The sequence below is a fragment of the Schistocerca piceifrons genome, chromosome 3 (assembly GCF_021461385.2).
Source record: "Schistocerca piceifrons isolate TAMUIC-IGC-003096 chromosome 3, iqSchPice1.1, whole genome shotgun sequence".
Taxonomy (NCBI): domain Eukaryota; kingdom Metazoa; phylum Arthropoda; class Insecta; order Orthoptera; family Acrididae; genus Schistocerca; species Schistocerca piceifrons.
The window spans coordinates 744,527,394-744,539,347 of record NC_060140.1 but is presented as its reverse complement, the minus strand read 5'-3'; the positions used below and the strand labels follow the sequence as shown (position 1 = coordinate 744,539,347).

The window sequence follows — 11,954 nt, the reverse complement described above, 5'->3', positions numbered from 1 at the left end:
ATGGGATGTAGTTCTATATGTTTGGAGATATTAGAATGTTTTTTCTTTCTGGCAAACAATACACTTCTTACCACTCTTCATCTAAGGTTGGAGAAATAACAATATTTACCTATTCGAAAAGATTTTGGGATTGCAGCTGGTTGTCGTAAACTTCATTTCACGATATTCCGGGGGCAGCTGCCAGCCATCTTCAAGTGAGCCGAACAAGGACTGACGAAGACTGCGTCGATCCTCTTCTCTCTAATATCTTCCTCTTCTATAGGAAGTAGTTGTGGTGAAGGTTGTTGTCCCATTAGGACATTTCCTTCGTTGTAACTGCGTGTGCGTGTGCGTGTGCGCGCACGCCCGTCTTATGTAGTGCACTGATGGTACTGCCGTGTATGCATTGAAGTCTGCTGCTGCTGCTGCTGCTGCTGCTGCTGCTGCTGCTGTGGGTGTTGTTCTGTTTTGTTGAGAGCTATTAGTTACTATTGTCGCTACTCTGGAGAGTGGTGCTTTAGGGCGCTTGCATCTATCAGTTTCTTGGTCATACTGACCTAGAGTATTTATTAGCTCATTTTGTGGGGTTCTGGCTTTGGCATAGAACTGCTCTGCCAGTTGTAGGGTTTCTATATCTGCAACAGCGTGGGGGTTTGTTGTGGGGAAAACGTGGAGGGACACGTAGGGCCCGACGGAGGGCTCTGTTTTGGATTTTTTGGAGGCGATCTATTGTCGATCTGGCAGCATAACCTCATACAGGGCACGTGTATTCCAGTATCGGCCTAATAAGGCTTCTATAGACCGCTGCTCCAGTGCTGGGGTCAAGTGAACTGTAGGTGTTCAAGATGGAATAAAGGACCTGCATCCTGCCAAGGGCTTTCCTGCAGAACTCCTCGATGTGGCACTTCCAAGTTAATCTCTCGTCCAGTGTCACACCGAGGTATCTTGCAGTGTTTCTCCAGGGGAGATTTTCCCCTAGCAGTTGCATGGGTCATCTTGGGGGTTGGCGTTTCCCGTCTTATATAGTGCACTGATGATACTGCCGTGTATGCATTGAAGTCGCGGAGACAAAGACCACACTGCACAGTGGCAGTTCCCTCGCTGGTGGAACTGCAAGACTCGGCTGCCTTCAGTATTGTTGCTGGCCGCAGCTATCGGTCTTCTGGCATCTTCGTCTCGAGCAAATTTCAGAGATGATGGGATTCCATGCGTTATTCAGTTGGTAACCACTGAGTCTTTTAGTTGCACCAGCGAGAGCACTGCCACTGGGCGGTGTGGTCCTTCTGTCTCCGCGACTTCAACGCATACGCGCCAGTACCATGAGTGAGTAAGATGGAGCGGAGAATGTCTTCGGCAGTCCTCGTTCGGCTCCCATGAAGGTGGCTGGCAGTTGTCCAGCTGAAATATCATGGAATGAAGTTTACGACAACTGGCTGCAATCCCAAAATCTCTTTGAACAGTTGATTCGCCAGGAAAATTTTAAATTTTATAATATTTACCTTTTTTATTTGTGCATTTTGCTGTTCATAGTGACACCAAGTATTGTGTGTATAAGATAAAATCACACTCATATTCCTCTGGCCCCCGAGCCATTGTTCTAGTTTGGGAGGGTTCCTATGGAACAAAACACCTTTGTGAATATTCAAAAACCTTTTTAATTTTTCATCACCATTATGTGTAAGTTTTTCCCTTACCTTACTCCAGTGTGTGTCTTCCTGATGTAATTGCTCCATGTGTTTACACGTGTGGAGAGAGTATGGTCGGCGTGTTTTGTCGTCCATCAACATAGTTCTTATTTCACCTTCCTGCTCAAAAAGATTGTTGAATTCCTCTAAGCTTTGTGGTAGTTGAGAAAGAGCATCAGCTATTATGTTTTGATTTTCTTTTATGTATACTATTTCAAAATCGAATTCTTGAAGACACATACACCAACTGGCTATTTGTCGGTGTAGCAATTTACAAATTAACAAAAACGATAGGGACTGATAGTCACAGTATACTTTTGTGTGTTTATCCCAAAGGAAATATTCAAACTTTTTAAAGTACCTAATTACAGCCAAACCCTCCCACTCCGTGACTAAATATGAATGTTCACCTTTGTATAAGCTGTGATTGGCGAAGCTAATTACTTTAGGGATGAGATTTCCTTTTTGTACAATTAGAAAAAGGCACCACCCAGACTGTGAGAAGCGACGTTGGTGCATAAAAATCATTCTTCATGTCTGGTTGAGATAAAATATTAGCATTTAATAAGGCTTGCTTGATTTTTCCGAAGTCGGTTTGACATTGCGTGTCCCATAACCAAGGTCTGTTTTTACGGAGAAGATTGAGCAAAGCACCACTGTTTGTTGATTATGGATGAATTTCCTGAAAAATGACACTAGGCCTAAGTATGTCTTTAATTGTCTCTTGTTCTGGGGAACAGGGCAGTTCCTAATGGCATAAAGTTGTTTAGGATCTGGCAGTATGCCTTCTGAAGAGATTGTGCCTCCTAAGGATTTTACCTCTTCCTGTCCAAAATTAGATTTCTTGAGGTTTTCTTTTACTCCATATTTGGAAAAACAGCTCAATACTTGTTAAATTAATCTTAAGTGTTGAACCCAAGTGGGTGTAACAAATAAAAGGTCATCCAAGTATACTGTTACCTTACTCAAAAGTTGAGGCCCAAGCACTCTGTCAAGTGCGAAATAAACAAACCTGCACTTATGTTCAATTCAAACGGTAATATACTTGAAATTCAAAGCTTCTACCCACACATACGAAGGCGGTATACTTCAGACTTTCTTCATGTAGTTTTATTCACCCTTATGAAGACTGGAGGTCGATTATAGCAATAAACTTAGCATCATGGAATTTCATAAGCTGTTCCTCTAAATTGGTTGGACGTGTTCGGACTGGTACAATAATCTTATTAATGTTACATATGTCGAGGACCAAGCACAACTTACCATCTGGCTTACTCTTGACCAAAATAGGACTACCATAACGAGAAAATGATGGCTGTATTATGCTCCATTCAAGCATCCTGTTAATCTCTTTTCTTACTGTTTCCCTTTTTGTCCATGGTATGAGGTAAAAGATAGAACATAAAGTTTCGTGAGCATAAACTTCAATTTTGTACATAAAATCCTTAATGATTCCTGGTCTTTTTTCAAATACATGTATATAAGCAAGTGTCAGTTCCCTAAGTTCCACTTATTGTTCTTCAGACAAGCACTTTGATTCACTTGCCTTTGTGCTTATTGTGTCCATGTTTACTACTTCTGCTGACAACTGTTCATTATTGTGTGTGTTGACAAACGTAAGTATGGGATTTGCCAGCTGAAATTCAAAGTCATGAGTAACTTCAGTTTTACAATCATTAGTACTGCCCCTGATTGGACTATTAGAAATAATTGGTTATTTACTGTGAAATGATATTGGCCTTTTCCTATATCAGTTTGTACTTGTATGTCCTAAATGTATCCATACCAATTAAACAATCAACTATTAATTTCTCTACTATCAAAAAATTGCATCATACAGAAAATTGTCCTAATTTTACGGAAATTAAGGCTTGTATCGTGACTCCTTTCGATTTCTGACTATTGGCAGTTTGTGCCTTGCGATTTTGCACTGGCAGTGTGGGTATATGTCCACATTTCTTCAGTTCTTCAAAGAATCCCTGTTACTTCAAATTAGTTGTATCACCTGTGTCAAGCACAATGGGTACATCAAGGTCAAATATTTTAGCTTTAATAGTAGCTGTATCTTGTTCTCTGTCAAGCTTTTCTGTGTACCCTCATTACTTTGATACAGATCATCTCCCACATCATTACCATGATCGTATCTGATAGAGCAAGTGATGATCAAGCTCGTGCCCCCACTCCCCTCCAAGGTCACAGAACGGGGACCTACTGTGACCTGTTCAAGTTTTCCGGCGTTGCGGCGACATCAGTCTCTGGGTTAGGCGTAACTTCCACTATGTGGACTGTTGGTGTTCGATTACACCAATTTGTATCCTGTGAGGCTCTCGACTGAAATTCTCTTTGCCACTGTGCATTATGCGCAAATGTGTGTTACCACCATCTGTGGGTTATTCGGTTGTCTGTTGTTTTGCGTTTGCCAAGTGATCGGCTAATTATTGCCAGTAGCTTGTGTCTGTGCATATTGTACAGGTTGGCCATACGTTATTGGCCCTTTGTAGTTGTTTTTGCTAAATCTTTGCCCATTTCTTTTATAGCCACCTTTGAATTTACGGCTTTCTCCATTGCCGTTGTGATTACCTTTACCATTACCATAGATATGTGTGGGGTAAGGTTGCCATTTGTGTTATACTACAAACACATTGTTTACTTGTTGGTCTGTAAATCTCTGTGGCGCAATTGGCGTAGTAACAGGCTTGGGTTGTACTGGTCTCTCTTCGCATAGGGGAGACTCTGATGAAACAGGGTATCATACTTTTCTCGTCTGATATGTGCTGCCATCTCCCGGTAAACATAGTACAATTTTTCCCAATCTATGATCTTCATTCTTAGAGTAACTGCAGTCTGTTGAAAGCAACCGTGAGTTCTCTCAGTGTAAAAATATATTTTTACAATGCTGTGTTGTAATGTTCAACTGCGAATTGTGTGTTTATATTTGCAAGACACTATTTTGAAGACTGTAAAGTAAGTATGATGTAAGTTAAATGTTGTCCGCACTACAGATCGTTGAGTGTTTCAAAATATTTGTCCTGCCCAAGGGCTGTTGAAATCAACTTGTTCTTAACAATTTGCTGTCCACATGTCTCGTACAAATTTATTCGCTTGGCGCCGAGAGCGCTAATTTGGATTACTTCGCTTGTCGCCGGCTGCTTGTCACCTTTCCGTTGATGACAAGTCTCAAACACATTGACTTTTGTGCGCTTTAATTTTTCAGGAAATCCTCTATTTTGCCGTATCATTTCACAAACTCGAATTTTCTTTTCAAGTAACTTCTCTGCAAGTTCTACACTGTTATAATAATTACCCATGTAGCTGTGATGCCACCTTGTATAAGAAGGTATCAATAGTTTCACCACTGTTTTTGCTAAAGATTGTCGAGTGCCAGAATATATCTTGAATGAGGAACTGTATCGCATACTCGAATCGCACAGCATCCGAATGAGTATGCCATATTTCGTAATTTTCAATGGATTGTAAACTTTAAAATTTAACTGTCCATGCCACGTTATCATTCCTTCATCAACTGAGATATTTTGACTTAGGTTAAACTTTTTTTTTTAACTTTTTGGAAAAATAATCAATTATGAATTGCACTTTGGAAAGCCGGTTGGTATTATCCAGTTTATTGTTTTTGTCATAAAATGTAAAAATTATAATACTTGTCTGAATCGGTAGTGGGACATTGTTTTGCAAAATATCGGCGTTTTTTTTTTTCCATTTTCTAAGTTCAGGTCCCATAACGTCGACAAATTTGGCATTTTTTAAAATACAGTTTCCTTCTATTGCAATTTTGACTGTAATACTTGTTTGTTTCGTTGCTAATATATTTAAATAAATCATTCCCAATATATAATTCTATGATATCCACGACACTCTGTGTATCTTTGGGAAATATGTGTGGACCCGGATATCCTTAAAATTTATTATTAGTCCTCAGTAAATTGTAGTCTGTCTTCTTCGTGTGATTCATCCGAATCAGTTGGCAACCGTAGCGTTAATCAAATTCTTCTTGGACGCATTTCACTATCTTCCGACGATTCTGCTTCACTGTCATTTTGTCGATATCCAATGTCTTCTTCCCAATCGGCCAAGTCGTCCGGAACGTTAGACAAGACAACCGCGCATTCATCGTAAATAATCGTATCGTCTCTTTCGTCTACCTTGATGAAAGTGCACAAGTAGTTATAAAAACAAAAAAGTTGTTGACATGTGTAACTTATTGTTACCTAAACAAAACACCAACAGAATGAAAAAGATACTAAAGTGCTGTCACCGGCCACTGCGTGATGCTGTGCTCATGACACCACTGTGGTGTCGCCGGTCAGCAGAGTGTTAACATTGCGTTGTCTGATAAAACAGGGTGCCACTAAGTTTGACAAAACAGGGTAGTACCCCGTTTTATCGAACTGATTTAAAAATATCCATTTGCGATTTTCAAGTTCTTTATTTAGTTTGTTCAATTAGAAAATTTATTATTATTTTCATCATCATCATTATTATTATTATTATTATTATTATTATTATTATCATTATCAGGATCTAACTTAAATTATGCTATAATTATGGCAACTTATAAAAGGAAGACTGACACAGTCATGGAGTCAAGAGAGTATGAAAGAAGCAGTAGTGGCAGTTTTGGCCCAAACAATGGACTATTTGAAAGCATCAAGGTCCTTCGGGGGTTCCTCAGAGTACTCTGGAAGCATGCGTAAAAAAGGCCCGGAGTAGAATGTGTTTAGAGGATGCTACAAAGAAAGGTAGGCCTATTTACTATTTTAGAAGAAATTAATTAAACTGTTGTAGTTATTATTGTTGTTGTTTTAGGTCTAGGCTGCTACAAACCTGTATTTAATCAGGAGCAGGGAAATGAACTGGCTGAATATATCCTGTTAATGGAAATCAGATTGTTTGGATTGACCATCGATGGGGTGCAGAGTCGTGCTTTCGAACTGGCAGAGAAAAAATAACTTGCCGCCTAACTTCAGCAAGACTAAGAAGACGGCAGGTATATGCTGGTTCTATTCGTTTTTGAAGAGAAATCCGGAAATAAGCCTGCATTCTGCCGAGCCAACATCTCTTGCCAGAGCAATGGGCTTTAAGCGTGCAGTGGTGAAGCAGTTCTTTGGTTTGCTGTTAGAACTTTATTATAGGTACAACTTCACAGCAGATAGAGTGGATGAGACGGGAATAACAACAGTCCCTAATAAGCAATCAAACGTGCTTGTTGAGGGGAAAAGTCAAGTTGGAGGTTTGGTTTCTGTGGAGAGAGGCATCTTAGTGACTGCTGTAGCCTGTATGAGCACTTCTGGAATTTATATGCACACAATGTTTATGTTCCCTAGACAAAGAGCCAAGCCTGAGCTGCTGGATAATGCTCCACCATAGCGGATGGATGCAGAAAGAAATTTTCCTTAAGTGGTTTCAACAATTTGTTGAATTTTCTAATCCAACTGCAGAGAAACCTGTTATTTCGCCCTTGGATGGTCATTCAACACACACAAAGAGTATTGAACCTATTGATATGGCTAGAGAAAACCATGTTCATATCTTATGCTCCCCACCACACTGCACCCACCGAATGCAGCCCCTGGATGTTGCATTCATTGCCCCACTGAGTAATTATTACTCTCAAGAGGTTCAAAAATGGCTTCAGTGTCATCCTGGATGAGTGATAACCATCAATCAAGTTGCAGAGCTGTATGGGACAGCATTCATGAAAGCTGGAATCTTCCCATTGGATGCAGACATTTTCCCTGATTGGATGTATCAGCCTGCTGAAATAACAGTCTCTGACCCACTGTTGCAGAAAGGTGATATCCCACCTTTGGAACCTACTTCAGAGTTATTAAATATATAAACATCTTTTCCAACCACACCAGGGTCTTCCCAGTTCAACTTCAGCTTTCTACGTCTCTCCGAAAGACATAATAGCAGTGCCGATAGTTGAAAGAAAGGAACAAAAATGTGATATAAGAAGAGGAAAGACAACTGTTCTTACAAGTTCACCTTATAAGGAAGAATTAGTCTTCCATGAAAAAGGGGAAGACTCCCAAAAGGAAACTTCAAATGGGGTTACATTCTAACATTTCGAGGTCTACTGAAGTCAGAAATGTTGGACAGAAGAAAGCAGAGAAAGTTGGAAAAGTGCAGGAGCATAACACATCATCAGAAGAGGAAGGAGAAGATGATAATACAGCTTGCATTTGTTGTAAGGAACTTTTCTCCAATTCTAAGTCTGAAGAAGGCTGGGTGGAGTGTTATAAGTGTAGTGAATGGGCTCATGAACAATACGCTGGCATTGATGATGATGATGATTATGATGATGAACCATATAAATGTGATTTTTGTACATGAAGTGATTGTCAGGGTTTGTAAATGGCGTTTTTTTTAAATTTTCATTATAACATAGTACCCTGTTTTGTCCAGCTAGTCTGATAAAATGGGGTAGTTGAAACAAGTGTAAAAAATTATTTTCTGTGATGAGGCTTCTTTTTAAATGTATGTTTTTCATGCCCAATTGTAAGTAGACATATTGGTCAATTAGTCATTAAAAATTCAACAGATTGGTGCACACAGTTCATTACATATGCCACTTTGTTTATTAAGTACCCTGTTTTAACCGACTCTCCCCTATCAAATCTATTGGTCCAGTACAGATAGAAAGTGTTCGGTGTTGTGTTCTGGGATGGTAATGCATTTTTCCCTGATGTGGGCAGGAAAATGTCTACTTGTGATATCGGGTTTGTCCAGTATCTGGTTTTATTGAAATATTTTTCAAAATATCCCCTTAAGCTTCCATACTTGCTATTGAATGGAGCTGGGTTGAATACTTCACGTCTGAGCCTCTCTTGTACAGCCTCAGACCAATATTTATCCAGAAAGGTTCTCTCTAACTGTTCATAGTAATGATCCTTCATCTGCAAGTAATGCTGACAAACATGCCACACTGTCAGTGGCGGGTGTTTTTATGTTCGTTTGTGGCATAGCGCTTGGCAACTGCGCTTGCTCGACAGGTGCAGCTGCCAGCAAGTGTTGTTGCATTATTCAACCTTCGCTATTTTCCTTCAATGGGCTAGCCATGTATTGAGAGTAATCAGTGAAAGGATCTAACTTCTGTAAAAGCATGGGTTTGTTTTCTGCCAAATGTTTTAGAATTTCAGTAGTTTTAGCAGCAATACTACCTCGTAACCTTTCTTCTGCTTCCTTTAAAACTGAATCTATTTTAGCTAGAAATTGACTTTCTTTCTCTTTTAGAGCTGCTTCTACTGTATCTACATAAATCTTGCACTCTGATATTACCTTTTCAGAAAGGGTGCTGCCCTTATCCAACATCCTGGCTTCAGCTTTTTGAGTTATTTCCTTTACATCTGCACATAATTTATATCTCTGTTTTTTTGGCAAATTCTGAGTCTAAACTTAACTGGTCTACTCTTAGACTCAACTTGGGTATTTCTGTAGGCAGGTTTTTGCATGCGTCTTGCAGCTTGCTGACTGTGTTCATCACATATTTTACCGACGCATCCACTTGGGATTGCGTCTCCTGAATTTGAGAATATGCTTCACTAAGGTTTTGTAACTCACTTGCAAGTTGTTCCTGTTTATGATCTGTGGATGTTATATTTCTGTTAACGTATTCATCTTGTGGGACAGGTCGGTAATTATTTTTTTTATTTCAGTTGTTTACCGAGCTCTGTCAACTTCACGGATAGTTTGCCTGATAATTCAGTACATATAGTTTTGCCCACCTCACCTCACTGAACTGTTGACCGATACCATTTGTGAAATTGTAAAGTTTCTGATTTTGCTGTGTAAGCTGTTGTCCTGTATTTTGCTGATGTTTTGTGAACTGCTGTGTAAATTGTTGTGTTATTGTTAAAAACAAAGATGAGGTGACTTACCGAACAAAAGCGCTGGCAGGTCGATAGACACACAAACAAACACAAACATACACACAAAATTCAAGCTTTCGCAACAAACTGTTGCCTCATCAGGAAAGAGGGAAGGAGAGGGGAAGACGAAAGGAAGTGGGTTTTAAAGGAGAGGGTAAGGAGTCATTCCAATCCCGGGAGCGGAAAGACTTACCTTAGGGGGAAAGAAGGACAGGTATACACTCGCACACACACACATATCCATCCACACATACAGACACAAGCAGACATATGTCTGCTTGTGTCTGTATGTGTGGATGGATATGTGTGTGTGTGTGCGAGTGTATACCTGTCCTTCTTTCCCCCTAAGGTAAGTCTTTCCGCTCCCGGGATTGGAATGACTCCTTACCCTCTCCTTTAAAACCCACTTCCTTTCGTCTTCCCCTCTCCTTCCCTCTTTCCTGATGAGGCAACAGTTTGTTGCGAAAGCTTGAATTTTGTGTGTATGTTTGTGTTTGTTTGTGTGTCTATCGACCTGCCAGCGCTTTTGTTCGGTAAGTCACCTCATCTTTGTTTTTATATATAATTTTTCCCATGTGGAATGTTTCCTTCCATTATATTGTTGTGTTATTGGTTGCACAAATTGTGTCAAATTGTATGTCTCACCAATACAGGGCTATTACAAATGATTGAAGCGATTTCATAAATTCACTGTAGCTCCATTCATTGACATATGGTCATGACACACTACAGATACGTAGAAAAACTCACAAAGTTTTGTTCGGCTGAAGCCGCATTTCAGGTTTCTGCCGCAGAGCGCTCGAGAGCGCAGTGAGACAAAATGGCAACAGGAGCCGAGAAAGCATATGTCATGCTTGAAATGCACTCACATCAGTCAGTCATAACAGTGCAACGACACTTCAGGACGAAGTTCAACAAAGATCCACCAACTGCTAACTCCATTCGGCGATGGTATGCACAGTTTGAAGCTTCTGGATGCCTCTGTAAGGGGAAATCAATGGGTCGGCGTGCAGTGAGCAAAGAAGCGGTTGAATGTGTGCGGGCAAGTTTCACGCGTAGCCCGCAGAGGTCAACGAATAAAGCAAGCAGGGAGCTAAACGTACCACAGCCGACGGTTTACAAAATCTTACGGAAAAGGCTAAAGCAGAAGCCTTACCGTTTACAATTGCTACAAGCCCTGACACCCGATGACAAAGTCAAACGATTTGAATTTTCGGCGCGGTTGCAACAGCTCATGGAAGAGGATGCGTTCTGTGCGAAACTTGTTTTCAGTGATGAAGCAACATTTTTTCTTAATGGTGAAGTGAACAGACACAATGTGCGAATCTGGGCGGTAGAGAATCCTCATGCATTCGTGCAGCAAATTCGCAGTTCACCAAAAGTTAACGTGTTTTGTGCAATCTCACAGTTTAAAGTTTACGGCCCCTTTTTCTTCTGCGAAAAACACGTTACAGGACACGTGTATCTGGACATGCTGGAAAATTGGCTCATGCCACAACTGGAGACCGACAGCACCGACTTCATCTTTCAACTGGATGGTGCTCCACCGCACTTCCATCATGATGTTCGGCATTTCTTAAACAGGAAATTGGAAAACCGATGGATCGGTCGTGGTGGAGATCATGATCAGCAATTCATGCCATGACCTCCACACTCTCCCGACTTAACCCCATGCGATTTCTTTCTGTGGGGTTATTGTGAAAGATTCAGTGTTTAAACCTCCTTTACCAAGAAACGTGCCAGAACTGCGAGCTCGCATCAACGATGCTTTCGAACTCATTGATGGGGACATGCTGCGCCGAGTGTGGAAGGAACTTGATTATTGGCTTGATGTCTGCTGAATCACTAAAGGGGCACATATCGAACATTTGTGAATGCCTAAAAAAACTTCTTGAGTTTCTGTATGTGTGTGCAAAGCATTGTTAAAATATGTCAAATAATAAAGTTATTGTAGAGCTGTGAAATCGCTTCAATCATTTGTAATAACCCTGTATTTACATCGCTTTTATGAACTGTTTCCTGTTCTTGCGTTCGCGATGTTGTGAGCAAATAATCAAAGGAATTTTCGCTGCCGTGCACTTCAGTTTCACTATTTGAAAAAATGTTTCCTGCTGAGAACCGAGAAATTGTCTCATCGATCATCATAAAAGTGTCATCACGATTAGTTATATTACCAGTGTCATCATTATTTAATAGTGGGACTCCAACCTCATTGTTTCGGTAGCCATCTGCCAGTTCACGAGTCGGCACGTTACATTCAACTGTTGCCAAGCTCGGATTTCTGACATCGTGCCATATTGCATTTTTTAATGAGTTTTCAACAATGGCCATTTCCTTTGACTCCGTTGTGAACAGTGTGTAACAAAATTATTAAAAAAAGTTTTCGAACATGAAATTTTGT

At 40.4% G+C, this 11,954-nt stretch overlaps 1 protein-coding gene across 1 annotated transcript in view; it reads right to left on the bottom strand.

Annotated features, from left to right (window-relative positions):
• Positions 1 to 350: 350 nt before the first annotated feature.
• LOC124789031 (ATP-dependent lipid A-core flippase-like) overlaps positions 351 to 11,954 on the bottom strand; it is a 99,516-nt gene continuing 87,912 nt past the window's right edge. Inside the window, exon 4 of the mRNA XM_047256319.1 lies at positions 351 to 428. Within this exon, the coding sequence (XP_047112275.1) occupies positions 351 to 428 (78 nt within the window). The remainder of the gene's footprint in view (positions 429 to 11,954) is intronic.